Genomic DNA, 16,123 nt, shown 5'->3' with positions numbered 1-16,123 from the left:
CCTGAGCTTTCTTTGCATCTAAAGTGCTTAACACATCCCTACCAAATAGTAGATTGCACACAACTATTTCTTCAATAAATAAATCAATGAAGAGATCTTTAAGACATCAATGCTGTTTTCAAATGTCTAAAAGCACTATTAAGTGAAATGGGAGGACGTTCATTCTATATTGTTTCAAAAGGCATAGCTAGAATCAATAAATGGCAATAAAATAATGATAAAGATTGTGATAGGCTGGGCATGGTGGTACATGCCTGTAATCCCAATGGCTTGGGGGACTGAAACAGGAGAATCACAAGTTTAAAGCCAGCGTCAGCAATGTTGAGGTGCTAAGCAACTCAGTGAGACCCTGTCTCTAAATAAAATACAAAATAGGGCTGGGGATGTGGCTCAGTGGTTGAGTGTTCTTGAGTTCAATCCCTGGTACACACACACACATACACAAAAAAGATTGTGATGATACCAAACAAAAATTAAGTAAAGATGCTACAGAACTAAAAAATATCATTTAGACTTAACAGACATATATAGAATATTTCATCTATCAATGACTGAATACACTTCTTCTTAGCAGCACATGGAACATTTTCTAAAACAGACCATATTTTAGGCCACAAACAAAATCTTAACAAATACAAAAAAAATAGAGAAAATACCCTGCATTCTATATCATAATAGAATAAAATTAGATATTGAAGATAAAGAATAGAACCACTCTATGGGGCTGAGGTTGTAGCTCAGTGGTAGAGCACTTGCCTTGCATATGTGAGGCACTGGGTTCGATTCTCAGCACTGCATATAAATAAATGAATAAAATAAATGTCTGTCAACAACTAAAAAAAAAATTAAAATAATAAAAAAAAGAACCACTCTAACACCTAGAGACTAAACAAAACACTTTTGAATGATGAATGGATAACAGAAGAAATCAGGAAAGAAATAGAAAAATACTTAGAGGTAGATGAGAATAGTAATACAACATATCAAGCTGGGATACTATGAAGGCAATTCTAAGAGGAAAGTTCATAGCATTGAGCTCAAACAATTAAACAGAAAGACACCAAACAAATAATCTAACATTACATCTTGAGGCCCTAGAAAAAGAAGAACAAACCAACACCAAAATCAGTAGAAGACAGGAAATAATTAAAAATCAGAAAGGAAATCAATGAAATTGAGATTAAAGAAACAATTCAAGGGATGGAGTCATGGCTCAGTGGTAGAGCATTTGCCTGGCACATGTGAGGCCCTGGGTTCAATCCTCAGCACCACATATAAATAAACAAACAAACAAACAATACATTGACAACTAAAAAATATTTTTTTTTAAAGGGAAACAATTCAAAAGATCAATAAAACCAAAAATTGGGTTTTTAAAAGAATAAACGAAATTGATAAACTTTAGCCAAGCTAACTACAAAAAGAAGGAAAAAACTCAGTTATAAAAATCTGTGATGAAAAAGGAAATATCATCACAGACACTAATGAAATTCAGAGGATTATCAGAAACCATTTTGAAAATTTATACAATAAGCTAAAAAATCTTGAAGATACTGACAAATTCCTAGAGACATATGACCTACCCAAATTGAACCAGGAGGATATAGAAAAATTAAAAAGATCAACTTCAAGTAATGCAATTAAAGAAGACATCAGGGGCTGGGGATGTGGCTCAAGCGGTAGCGCGCTCGCCTGGCATGCGTGCGGCCCGGGTTCGATCCTCAGAATCACATACAAAGATGTTGTGTCCACCGAAAACTAAAAAATAAATATTAAAATTAAAAAAAAGAAGAAGAAATAAAAAAACCTACTAAATGGGCTGGGGTTGTAGCTCAGTGGTAGAGCACTTGCTTTGCATGTGTGAGGCACTGGGTTCGATTCTCAGCACCACATAAAAATAAATAAGTAAAGATATTGTGTCCACCTACAACTAAAATAATATTAAAATAAAAAACTACCAAAAAAGAAAAGCCCTGAGATGGATTCTCAGTCCAGTTCTGCCAGACTTTTGAAGAACTAATACCAATCTTCTTCAAATTATTCCATGAAATAGAAAATGAAGGAACTCTTCCAAACTCATTCTATGAAGCCATTATCACCCTGATACCATTACCAGACAAAGACACATTAAGGAAAGAAAACTTCAGACCAATATCCTTGATGAACATAGATGTGAATATTCTTAATAAAATACTGGCAAATCACATACAAAAACACATTTAAAAGAATGCACCATGATCAAGTAGATTTCATCCCAGGGATACAAGGTTGGCTCACCAGATGGAAATCAATAGAGGTAATTTGCCACATAAACAGACTTAAAGACAAGAATCACGTGATTATCTCAATAGATACAGAAAAAGCATTTGACAAAATATAGCATCGTGTTCAAAACAGTAGAAAAACAAGGGATAGAAGAAACATAACTCAACATTGTAAAGGCTGTATATGATAAACACAAGGCCAATATCATTCTGAATGCAGAAAAACTGAAAGCATTCCCTCTACAAACAGGAACAAGACAGGATGCCCACTTTTACCACTTCTATTCAATATAGTCCTCAAAACCCTAGCCACAGCAATTAGACAAGGGAAGGAAATTAAAGGAATATGAATAGGAAAAGAGAGTTCAAACTATCTTTCAGGCTGACAACATGATCCTATATTTAGAAGACCCCCTCAAAAAACAAACAAACAAACAAAAAACCTCCACCAGAGAACTTCTAGAAATCATAAATGAATTCAGCAAAGTAGCAAGCTACAAAATCAACACCCATAAATCCTATTCCTATATTCCAATGTTCAATCTGCTGAAAAAGAAATTAGGAAAACTATCTCATTCACAATAGCCTTAAAAAAAAAAAACTTGGGAATCAGTCTTAACAAAAGAGATGAAGAACCTCTATAATGAAAACTACAGAACATTAAAGAAAGAAATTGAAGAGGACCTTAGCTGATAGAAAGACCTCCTATATTCTTGGATAGGCAGAACTAATATTGTCAAATTTGCCATACTACCAAAAGCCTACAAAGAGTCAATGCAATTCCCATCAGATTCCAATCACATTCTTCATAGAAATAGAAAAAGAATCACAAAACCAAAGGCTGAATGTTCTCTCTGATACACAGATTCTAACTCACAAGAAGCCAGGGAGGGGAAAGAACAGAAGTTCATTGGATTAGACAAAGAGGAATGAAGGGAAGGGAGAGGGTATGGGAATAGGAAAGACAGTAGAATAAATCGGACATGACTTTCCTATGTTCATATAAATACATGACCAGTATAACTCCACATCATGTACAACCACAAGAATGGGAAGTTATACTCCATGTATGTATAATATGTCAAAATATACTCTACTGTCATGTATATCTAAAAAGAATTTTTAAAAAGTAGAAAAAGCAGTTATGAAATTCATTTGGAAAAATAAGAGGCCCAGAATAACCAAAGGAATCCTTAGCAAGAAAGAAAAGCAAAGCAGGAGGCATCACAATACTAGACTTTATATTATATTACACAGCTATAGTAACAAAAATGGCATGGTACTGTCACCAAAACAGATAATGGAGATCATCGAAACAGAGTAGAAGACACAGAGACAAACCCACATACATACAGTTATCTCTTACTTGACAAGGGTATTAAAAACATACATTGGAGAAAAGATAGCCTCTTTAACAAATGGTGTTGGGGACACTGGAAAACCATATGTAGTAGAATGAAACCTAATCCCTATCTCTCACCCTGCACAAAACTCAACACAAAGTGGATCAAAGATCTGGGAATTAGACCAGAATCCCTGAACCTCCTTGAAGAAAACATAGGACCAACACTTCAACATATCTGTTAAGGAAGACTTCCTTAACAAGAATCCTAAAGTGCAAGATATAAAATTTAAAAATCAATAAATGAGATGGCATCAAATTAAAAAGCTTCTTCACAGCAAAGAAAACAATCAAGAGCATGAAGAGACAGCATACAGAATGGGAGTAAATCTTTGCCACCTGGACCTCAAACAGAATGTTAATATCCAAGATATACAAAGAACTTAAAAAAACTTAACACCAAAAAAACAAATAACCCACTCAATAAATGGGTTACTAAACAAGAACTTAAATAGACACTTCACAAAAGAAGAAATACAAATGGTCAACAAATACATGAAAAAACATCTCTAGCAATTAGATAAATGCAAATTAAGATTACACTGAAATTTCATTTCACTCCAGTCAGAATGACAATTATCAAGAACACAAACAACAGAAAATGTTGGCAAAGATGTGGGGAAAAGAGTACACTCATACATTGTTAGTACAATTGAAAATTGATGCAACCACTTTGGAAAGCAATATGGAGATTCCTCAAAAAACTAGGAATGAAACCACCATTTGACCCAGTTATCCTACTCCTCATGAAAATAAGGAAAAATAAGAGGCCCTGTGGTTGTACATGATGTGGAGTTATACTGGTCATGTATAAATCCTTTATTCAAACAATTTAAAATCAGCATTCTTCAGTAATGTAGCCACATCAATGTTTACACTTGCTCAATTCACAATAGTTAAGCTATAGAGCCAACCTAGGTGCCTTTCAACAGATGAATGGATAAAGAAAATGTGGTACATATATACAATGGAGTATTACTCCATTGTCATAAAGAAGAATGACTTTATGACATTTGCCAGTAAACAGATGGATCTGGAGACTATCATTGCTAAGTGAAATAATCCAATTCCAAAAAACCAAAGGTTCAATATTTTCTTTCATATGTGGAAGCTAACCAACAATAAGAGATGGGGAGAGAAAGAAGTTCAATAGAGTAGACAAGACAGAATGAAGGAAGAGGGGATGAGAAAAGGAAATTCAGTGGAATGAATCTAACATAACTTTCCTACGTACATATGAATACACCACAGTGAATCTCACATCAGGTACATCCACAAGAAATTAATTTAAAAAAATAACTATATGGGGCTGGGGAAATAGCTCAGTCAGTAGAGTGCTGGCCTCACATGCACAAGGCGCTGGGATCAATCCCCAGAACCACCAGTTGCACTCCATTTGTGTGCGATGAATTGAAATGCATTCTGCTGTCATGTACAATTAAGGAGAACAAATAATAAATAAATAATTTTAAAAAAATAACTATAGGTAAATGTTTCTCCCAATAAAAGGAATAAAAGGAATGGAGCAGGGGGTGGAGAGAAGGAAGGAGAAGGAGAGGAACTGGCATCTGTCTGAATTAGAACAAGATATATTTCATGCTTTCATAATTATATCAAAATGGGAGCTGGGGCTTTAGCTCAGTGGCAAAGTGCTTACACAGCATGTGTGAGGCACTGGGTTCAATCCTTAGCACCACATAAAAATAAACAAATAAAGGAATTCTGTCCACCCACAACTCAAAACAATTTTTAAAATTATATCAAAATGGATTCTATTGTCATATATAATTAAAAAGAACTAATAAAAAAAGAATGTGATGATAATAATATAGAATGTTTTCAATATTTCAGGTTCTGTACTAAATGCTTTTTTAACCCAGGGGTGCCCTACCACTGAGCTGAATCCCTAGACATTTTTAGTTTTTATTTTTGAGACAGGGTCTTGCTAAGTTGTCTGGACTGGCCTCAGTTGTGATTCTCCTCCCTCAGCCTCCAAGTCACTAGGATTACAGGTGTGTGTCTGGCTCCTTTTTAAAAAATTTATTACATTTTGAGATGAGATCTAACTAAATTACCCAGGCTTATTTGAAACTCTTGGGCTCAATGAATTCTCCTGCCTTAGCCTCACTAGTAGCTGGGATCATGGGCATGCACTCATGCTCAGCTCAAATGCATTCTTATTTAATCTCCACCAATGGGACAGGTACTACTATTCACCTCATTTTACAGATGAAGAAGCTAAAGCTTAAATGAAGGGTTAATAAACACACACACACACACACACACACACACAAAATCCTCAGATTGGTAAGTGATAGAGTCAGGATTCCAAACTAAGAAGTCTAGATCCAAAATCCTTGCCTTTGGGCTGGGGATGTGGCTCAAGCGGTAGCACGCTCGCCTGGCATGCGTGCGGCCCAGGTTCGATCCTCAGCACCACATACAAACAAAGATGTTATGTTGTGTCCGCCGAGAACTCTGTCTCTAGTAAACTACAAAGATGTACCCCTGCCCCCCCCCAATAAAGCATCAAAGTCTACCTAAACAAGTACTGAAAACAGCACCAAGGCTTTAAAAAAAAAAAAAAAAAAAATCCTTGCCTTCTACAGATTTTAATTCCATAAAAGGAAGAACTTCTAACATTAAAGGTATTCAAAAACAGAACCTGAGTAAACTCTTGAAACTATGCAAGCATACGCTGAATACTGATGAGATCTACTACCTGCCTAATCTTCATGACCAGGTACTGATTGTACTAAATGCTTTCCCTAGATATTCTCACTGAATCTTTATAATACTCCTATGTGGTATGATTACCCACTTTCACAAATGAAGAGATAAAGGCTGAGAATGTAGCTCAGCAGTAGAGCACGTGTGCAAGGCCCTGGGTTCCATCCTCAACACTGTCGGGGAAAATGAAGTTAGGCTGAAGCTCAGGGAGATCAGTTTGCTCAAGATCAGTAAGTGATGACCCTATAATACAGAAACTGGTTAGGCTGAAACAGAGCTCTTCTACTGTTCTTCTGCCTCCAGGCCAAAAATACTGAATAAGGGATTCCTAACAGGCAGGAAGCATGTCTCTCAAACCTACCCAAGATTCTATAAGCGCCTTGGTCTTTCTTTCAATTTCTTAAGAATGGTTGAGACTGGATAGAAAAAAACTAGACAGATTTATCAGATGACAACACAGAGACAATAGTTATATATTTTTAATCTTAAAATATATATATATATATATATATATATATATATTTGTGTGTGTGTTGGGGGGGTGTTGGGGATTGAACCCAGGGCCTTGTGTATTCAAGGCAGGCACTCTACCAACTAAGCTATATCCCCAGTCCTAGAAGTATATATTTTAAATAAATATTTTAGAGTATACCAATTGAAAGAAAAAGAATAACTTAAAAATATAAAAATACTTTCATTTTTAGGAGAATGTAAATTAGATACTATCTGTATGGCAAAAAACAAAATTTGAGAGCACCAATGTTGGCAGGTTGTAGGAAAACGGTAGTCATTCATTACCAGTATGAATGAAATTGTTTTAACCTCCAAAGAGTAATTTACTTCAAAAATATAAATAAAAAATGGGCCAGAGATGTAGCTTAATGGTAGAGCTCTTGCCTAGAATGCATAAGACCCCAGGTTTGATCTCCACCGCCACAAAACAAATAAAAACTAAATTAAATAGGATTGAACCCCAAGATATAATATTACATACAAAAAAATAAAGGTCAGAATAATGAGTAATCAGTACTATTGATCCTTAGCACCACATCCTATTTTTTTAAAAATACACACTGTGTGTGTGTGTGTGTGTGAGAGAGAGAGAGAGAGAGACAGAGAGAGAGACAGAGAGAGAGAGAGAGAGAGAGATGGATAGATAGATACAGGAAATTGATTTAGCACTCAACTACTGAATAATCTTTTTTTTTTTTTGTATTGGAGATTGAACCTAGGGATGCTTAACCACTGAGCCACAGTCCCAGCCCTTTTTTGTATTTAGAGACAGGGTCTTACAGAGTTGCTCAGGGCCTCAGTAAGTTGCTGAAGCTGGTTTGGAACTCACAATCCTCCTGCCTCAGCCTCCTGAGTCACTGGGATTATAGGTATGTGCCACTGTACCTGGCTTCCCAGCCCTTTTTCTATTTTTAAGTTTACCAAACTGGCCTTTAATTTGCAATCAGCCTCCCAAGTAGCTGGGATTATAGGCACATGCCTTCATGCTACAAACAATATATTTTAAAGGTTGTAGAAAAAAAATAGAAATAATGGTTATCTTTAGGGAAGTAGATGGCTGAGTACAAGAGTATGAAGGAAACTTACTTTTTACTGGATACCCTCTTGTGGTTTCTGAATTTTACACCATGTGCTGTATTACAATTAAGAAATAAATATAATAAACTTATGCATACTTACCTTCATGAGGTTTCTGAGTAACCAAGTGACTTGAGAAATAAGTCTAATAACTTTTTTCCCTATTTGATTAGGTTCAAATTATTTTTGATGCCAACTCTAATGAAGATAGAAGCTTATCATTTAAGCTGAACACATTAGTGTAGATGATTATTTTCGTCCAAATACCCATGGGAAATTGACCAAGTCTAGAGACAGCCCTACATGCTTAAATAGAGGGGTTAGATCCTATCCCTTCAGGGTCTGAGGTCAGATTTAGCTCAATAGATATCCTAAATCAGGAATTACTCACCCGGTCATAGGTGTCCCCCTCCAGTTCTCCCCACTTCCTGCCATCCCATGAAGTGACTCGAACTCGGTTTCCTTCCCTGATATCTTGAGGCACATAGCTATGAAGCACCTTCTGTAGTCTGCTCGTTCGGGCAGTAGAGAGATCATTGGCAGCGAGGTTGCCTGTGAAAATAAACTTCAGTTGGATGCAGTGGCTCATGCCTGTAATTCCAGCAACTCAAAAGACTGAGGCAAGAGACTCACCAGCTCAAGGCCAGCCTCAGCAATTTAGCAAGGCCCTCAGCAACTTAGCAAAATAAAATATAAAAAGGGCTAGGGGAGCTGGGGATATAGCTCAGTTGGTAGAGTACTTGCCTCAGAATCATAAGACCCTGGGTTCAATGCCTAGCACCACAAAAAAAAGGACTAGGGATGTGGCTCAGTGGTTAAGTGCCCCTGAGTTCAATCCTTGAAATCAAAAAACAAAAAAAATAATAATAAAAAGTAAAAAGGACTGGTGACGTAGCTCAGTGGTAAAGTACCATGGGTTCAATCCCCAGTGCCACCAAAAAGAAAAAAAGAAACCTCAGAGGCCATGGCCCAATAGAACATTCTACTAATGGTGGTGCTGATATACAGTCAGACCAATTCTCAGGCAGTCAATCAATGTAGACCCTAGAAACAAGGACATCTGTTATGTATACAGCACCAAATTAGTCATTCTGGAGTAGAGGACACAAGGGCAAACACCTACATGGGCCAGAAAGGCTGAGTAAATGAGTGAATAAATAAAGCAGACCAAGTGAGAATCGAGCAATCCTCCTTCCTTCCTCTTTCTTTCTCACTTTTTTTTTTTAAAAGCATTTAAGGCAGGTTTATTATAAGGCAAGGGCAAGGCAAGAGCAAGAAAAACATACCTTGGAGATAAAGAGGGATGGACAGATTGCTTAGGGGTCAAATATTTCTAAAGAACCATGCTCTCTCCCACTATTCTATTATTATTAATTTTTTTTTTTTGGATGGGGGTCTCACTCAGCTGGTCTCAAATTCATGCATTCAAATGATCCTCTTGCCTTAGCCTTCTGAGTAGCTGGTACTACAGGCATACACCATCACATTTCATTATTCTTGAAACATATATAGCTCTCTCCATCTTTGGTAGATGCTACAGGTTATTCAAAATTTATTCTCCTCTAGCAGGAGGTGATGGTGAATGCCTATAATCCCAGCAGCGTGTGAGGCTGAGGCAGGAGGATTGCAAGTTCAAAACCAGCCTCATCAATTTAGCAAGGCCCTAAGCAACTTAGCAAGACCCTGTCTCAAATAAAAAATAAAGGATCTGGGATTGTGGCTCAGTGGCAGAGCGCTTGTCTAGCACGTGTGAGCACTAGGTTTGATTCTCAGCACCACATACAAATAAATAAAAAAATAAAGGTACATCAACAACTAAAAAAAGGGGGGGCTGGGGATGTCACTCAGTGGTAGGCGCCCCGGGTACAATCCCCAGTACAAAAATAAAAAAATTTAAAAAACCTCCTCTTATTCCTTTGTAGTGGAACCCCAATTTTATTGGTAGGAGGCACTGTGCCCCAAATAATATATTTCTTGCCTTCTTTTACAACTAAGTATGAAAAAATGACTGTTTGGTTAATGTACTATAGACAGAAGTACTGTGTAGGACTTCTAGGAAGTTGTGTTTTAAAAGCTGACACATTAGATGAGAAGAGTCTCTCTTATCTAATCCTTTCTTCTTGCCTCAAATTTGAATGAGCTTGCTTGAGTTCTATAGCCAACCTGAACCATAATGGCAATCCTGAGGATGATGCCAATAGGAAAATATTTTGAAAAAAGAAAAATGGGGCTCAAGTCCCTGAGGATTTTATAGCCTTCATACTAGCCCTGAATTTCCTGTATAGAAAACTTAGTGTATAACCTTCTATCACTAAAAGATCACAAAAATTTCTTCTTCTTCTTCTATTTTTTTTGTGTGTATATTTGTGTGTGTGTGTGTGTACCAGAGATTGAACTCAGGGGTACTTGATCACTGAGCCATCCCCAGTCCTATTTTGTATTTTATTTAGGGACAGGGTCTCACTGAGTTGCTTAGCACCTCACTATTGCGGGTTTTGAATTCACAATCCTCCTGCCTCAGCCTCCCGACATGCTGGGATTACAGGTATGCGCCACCACACCTGGCCAAAAAACTTCTTTTTAAAAAAATATTTATTTTTTAGTTGTAGTTGGACGCAATGCCTTTATTTTATTTATTTATATGTGGTGCTGTGTATCGAACCCAGGGCCTTGCACATGCTAGGTGAACACTCTACCCCTGAGCCACAACCCCAGCCCCCCAAATATTTCTTCTTCTTCTTTTTTTTATATTTTATTCCCTAGTTTTAGATGGATAAATATCTTTATTTTATTTTTATGTGGTGCTGAGGATCAAACCAAGTGCCTCATGCATGCTAGACAAGTATTCTACCACTGAGCCACAACCCCAGTCCCCAAACATTTCTTCTTTAAGCCACTTAGTTTACTTAATTCAGATTTACTATCTACATTTCATTTTTTTCTCTTTCTTTGACAAACATGGGTTCAGGAAATAACTCATTTTGATCTCAGTTCTACTATAAGAAAAATATTACTGCAAGCTTGATGATAAATGACAGTCGATACCTAGCCTCAAAGTCAAGGAGTGACAAGCCAGGGTAGGAACTGTAGTGAAAAAAATGGAGAGTATATATCTTATTTAACAAGAATGGTCACTACTATGAACAGCTTAGTGTTTCTGAAAAGAAATATTCCAATTTTTGAGGGCACTCAAAGAAGTAAAAATCAGATTCTCTGGTCTAGAAGAATTTTTCAGGAAGATATAAACTGAGAAAAAGGAAAGATGGGTTCTAATTGTGGTTCTATGTAATCTCCCCAGAGCTCAGTTTCCACTTCCATAAAATAGGAAAGCTGGAAAAGGTCAACTCTGTTCCCTTCCTGCACTGAAAGTCTGTGATCTTATCTTCCTGGGATTAGGAAGTCAGCTGAGCTAGGTGTGGTAGTGCATGCCTGCAATCCCAGGGACTCAAGAGACTGAGGCAGGAGGATCACAAGTTTAAGGCCAGCATCAGCAACTTAGCAAAGTCCTAAGCAACTTAGCAAGACCCTGTATCAAAATTAAAAATAAAAATGGCTAGGGATATAGCTTGGTGATAAAGTACCTTTTAGTTCAATCCCTAGTTAAAAAAAAAAAAAGTCACTTGATAAGGAGCTCAAGTGTGCCAACTCCAGAAGGTCTTCCTTCATAATTGCTGCTGGTCAGCTGAGAAATGATGCCTCTTTCTCTTCAGTCACTTGGGTGAGAAGCTGGAAGAGGTGCCGGTAATTCAGCATACCTTAGAACAGCAAGGTTTGTCCTTTTCCCTCCTCTTAGTTTAGGTTCTTTTTCTAAGTAATCTTACCTTCACTTATCTCCTCTCTGATGGATTCCCATAGCACTTAGATTAGCACGGCCTAAACCTACACAGGTTGGGCTCTCCTGCATTGGACTCTTTAGCCCCATATCAACATCCTTTCTCTTCTGGAACTGCAGAAGACTAAGACCAAATGTGATACCTCTCTGAATTACTCATGAAATTGGAGGTTAATCAAAACTGTGCAAGTGGGCTGACATAAACCAGAACAGAAAGGTTCAGACCCAGAAAAGTTCAGGAATTGATAAGAGAAGCCCAGCTAAGATTCAGGTTGGATGTGAAAATCATAGCCTCTTGTGGCTATTTCTCAGGGCACAAAGGAAAAAAAAAGTTTTCATGAAACTATTTTCTTTTAATTTTTTTTAAGTTATTGATGGACCTTTATTTTATTTATTTATATGTGGGTGAGGAGCTGGTGCTGAGCTAAGGTGGGGTTGATAATTCTAGAGAGATGATAAAGCCTGGGGTAGGGGTGGGGTTATAGCTCAGTGATAGAGCGCTTGCCTCACATGTGTGAGGCACTGGGTTCAATCCTTAGCACCACATAAACAAATTTAAAAAAGGTATTATGTTCACTTACAACTAAAAATATTTTTAAAAAAAAGCCTGCGGAAGAGTAAGATATAAAACTATAAATGGAGCTGTGGCCAGTCTTATTGTTTTAGCATGCTGGCCAAAGAAATGAGGCTTAATCTTAGAGAGAAAATAAATAGATACAGAGGGGTAAAAGTGTCATGTGATCAATTTATCAGAGCATTGCATTAATCTGCCTTAGGAGGCCTGGCTCAGCAATCTTACCTGACCCACTGACAGAGAAAGGGAGGAAATAATTGCAAACAAAAAACTACACGTACTTAGTACTGTCCCTGTTCTGACACTGGGACAAGAAAGCTTACCATTCAATGCAATGTGCCCTAATCAAGTAAGGTGGGGTGCCCTCCCTGCCCAACACACCAGCTCCCTCACTTACGGCAACAGCCAGTCTGAAGCAATGCCAGTGTCTTTCCTCCAGGAGCTGCACATAAGTCAAGAACAATGTCCCCAGGCTGTAGACCAAGAGCCAGGACAGGCAGCAAGGAGGCAGCATCCATCAGGTAGTAGTCCATGACACCCAGACTGCCAAGCCTGGAAGAGAGACCACCTGATTGTCAAATTCCAAATTAGGACACCTACTGATCCTAATCCATGCCCTCAGGGGCCATTGAGCTCCATTCAGCAAAAAACTAATTTTTCAAACCTATACTCACTCATTCATCTACATCCAAAGCAATTCTTTTAAAACAGATCAATTCACTCTAATATAGCCATGAGAGCCACCCTGGTATTCCTTAAAAAAGCCATGCGTGCTCCCATCTCAGGCTTGTTTGTTTTGGACATAACAGGGATTGAACTCAGGGGCATTGGAACACTGAGCCACACTTCCAGCCCTATTTTGTATTTTATTTAGAGACAGGGTCTCACTGAGTTGCTTAGTGCCTTGCTTTTGATGAGGCTGGCTTTGAACTTGTGATCCACCTGCCTCAGCCTCTGGGATTACAAGCGTACGCCACTGTATCAAGCCCATCTCAGGCTTTTGGAATTATTGTGCTTTCTGCCTATAAAACTTTTCCTTTAAATATCCCTGATGTGCTTCCTCACTTCTTTCAGGTCTGTCCTCAAAAGATACTCATCAATCCAGGCACTGTGGTGCATACTGGTAAACCCAGGTAATACTCAAGAGGCTGAGGCAGGATGATTCCAAGTTCAAGGTCAACCTTGGCAACTCAGTAAAGTCCTGTCCCAAAATAAAACATAATGATGATGTGGTAGAGTGCTTGCCTAGCATACAGAAGGCCCTGGTTTCAATGTCCAGTATCCTTCTATACACACACACACACACACACACACACACACAGTTACCTCATTAGAGACACTGGCATTCCTTTAATATTCTATCTAAAATAACAGTATTTTATTCCCATCATCATCTTTTTAAAAAATATTTTATTAGTTATTGGTGGACCTTTACTTATTTTTATGTGCCGCTGAGAATCGAACCTAGTGCCTTACAAATGCTATGCAAGTGCTCTACCACTGAGCCACGACCCCAGCCCCTCCCATCATCTTCTGTGTCTTTAGTCTGCATTCTTTTTCTTTTTTTTTTTAATACCTTTATTTTATTTATTTATTTTTACATAGTGTTAAGGATTGAACCCAGTGCCTCATACATGCTAGGCAAGTGTTCTACCAGCCCTGCATTTTTTTCTTTAAAGTACTTATTTACTTTATATGTGTGTATTTCCTTTCTCTATCTCACCCTGGTAGATAGAATGTGATCTCCATGAAGGCAAGGGATTTTGTCTGCTTTGTTCACTGTAATAGCTCTATTACCTCACTTCTCCCAAAGTATCCTTTATGAATAGAAGCCTCTGGAATGGGTGCCAAGGACCTCATGAAACTTAAGAGACCACATAGTGCTTAAAGCCAAAGCTCAGAACTGATCTCAATTCCTGGTTCAACCTATCCTCCCTTACACAATCACTAAAATGTTCCTGGGCATAATTTTGATGAGAATACCATTAATAGTGAGGTATCATTTATGAATGCTATATCATAGGACACTATGCTAGATGCTTAATATGCATAATTTCATTTAATCCTCACCACGACCCAGTAACACAGGTAAAGCTTGATTCCAAAGTCAGACTGTCTGGATTTCAAACTCGGCCAAGTTGCTCATTAGTTGTGTGACTTTCGGCAAATTACTCAACTTCTCTGTACCTTAGTTATTCCTATCTACAATAAAGTACCTGTCAGATAGGGTTATTATGAGAATTAAAGGAAGTAATATAAATTAAGAACTTAGAACTGGGTACAGTAGCACATGCCTGTAATCCCAGCAACTCAAGAGGCTAAGGCAGGAGGATCTCGGCAACTTTGAAAAAAAAAAAATTTAGAACAGTGGCTAGCACCTAATGAGCTATAGTGTTATCTAGTAATACAGGAAGCCAAGGCTCAGTTATCCAAGGTCACAGGTCTAATAAGTGGTGAAGTCAGAATCAAATCCAGTTCAGCTCTGGCAATCCCAACTATTGGCCAGCAACCCTGAGCTATCAGATAAATCCCTTTTCCTTATAATGTAAGCTGTAGATAGTAGAGGTTCTCCCACACACCCCTCCAGATATACTTTTCCAGTCTCACTGTTCACTTTTCTCAAGCATTCAGCCTTCTCTCAAGCCGTAACAAGGACAATTGCTAATTTATATCTCTATTTCTACCCTTGACCACCTTCAATCTTTCAATGCTACAGCCAGAGTAATATTTTAAAATTTCAAATCTGGTCATGTCATTCCCCAGGTTAAACTCTTTCAGAGTTTCCTCTTAGAGAAAAAGTCCAAAATTTCACATGGCCTTTAAAATCTTTATAATCTGCCTTCTGCCTGCTTCTATAGCCTCTTATTTCACCTCTCACCCCAATGTTCAGGTCTTAGCTTAAATTTTACTTCCTTAGAAAACATTTGGTTAGATCTTCTAATCATAGGACTTAATGGGATTTTGGAGGTCACTGGGGCAAGACTAAGAATTTAACCCAATGGTGCTCTACCAGTTGTTTTATTTTGAAAAACAGTCTAAGTTAACCAGACTGGCCTCAAACTTGAAATCCTTCTGCCTCAGGCTTCCAAGTAGCTAGGATCACAGGCATGTGCCACTGTGCCCAGCACAAACTATTTGTTTTTGATACTGGGGATTAAACCTAGAGGCACTTTACCACTAGTTACATGCCCAGCCCATTTTTTATTTTTTGAGACAGGATCTTACTAAGTTGCTTAGGGCCTCACTAAACTGCTGAGGTTGATCTTGAACTTGCAATCCTCCTGCCTCAGCCTCTCAAGTCACTGGGATTATAGGCATGTCCCACCACACTTGGCATAAAGAGATTTTTTTAAAAAAGATTTTAATATTCATTTTTTTTAAAGAGAGAGAGAGAGAGAATTTTTTTAATATTTATTTTTTTAGTTTTTGGCGTCCACAACATCTTTGTATGTGGTGCTGAGGATTGAACCCGGGCCGCACGCATGCCAGGAAAGCGCGCTACCGCTTGAGCCACATCCCCAGCCCATAAAGAGATTTTTAATAGTTGTCTTCCTTGCCATACCGGAAGCTCCCTGATGGTTTGTGTACTAGTAACCAAGGCACTTATATGCCTGGTATTTGGTAGAAAATAAATATTTATTGAATGAATCAATCAATCATTCAAAGATCAATTTCCACATCCTATAACACTGAGCTCTCCTTTTCTCCTTTTCTCAACACACAATCAGCAC

General features: G+C 37.9%; 1 protein-coding gene across 3 annotated transcripts in view; it reads right to left on the bottom strand.

Annotated features, from left to right (window-relative positions):
* The window catches only part of Nsun4 (NOP2/Sun RNA methyltransferase 4), a 50,514-nt gene that overhangs the window by 29,142 nt on the left and 5,249 nt on the right, over positions 1 to 16,123 (bottom strand). For all 3 annotated transcript variants that reach the window (XM_071617801.1, XM_027937686.3, XM_071617800.1), the window contains exons 3-4: positions 12,790 to 12,944; positions 8,378 to 8,538 (exon numbers count right to left, since the gene is read on the bottom strand). In XM_071617801.1, the coding sequence (XP_071473902.1) occupies positions 8,378 to 8,538; positions 12,790 to 12,944 (316 nt within the window). The remainder of the gene's footprint in view (positions 1 to 8,377; positions 8,539 to 12,789; positions 12,945 to 16,123) is intronic.

Source organism: Marmota flaviventris, chromosome 10 (assembly GCF_047511675.1).
Source record: "Marmota flaviventris isolate mMarFla1 chromosome 10, mMarFla1.hap1, whole genome shotgun sequence".
NCBI classification, from domain to species: Eukaryota; Metazoa; Chordata; class Mammalia; order Rodentia; family Sciuridae; genus Marmota; species Marmota flaviventris.
This window is presented reverse-complemented; position numbering and strand designations above follow the sequence as displayed.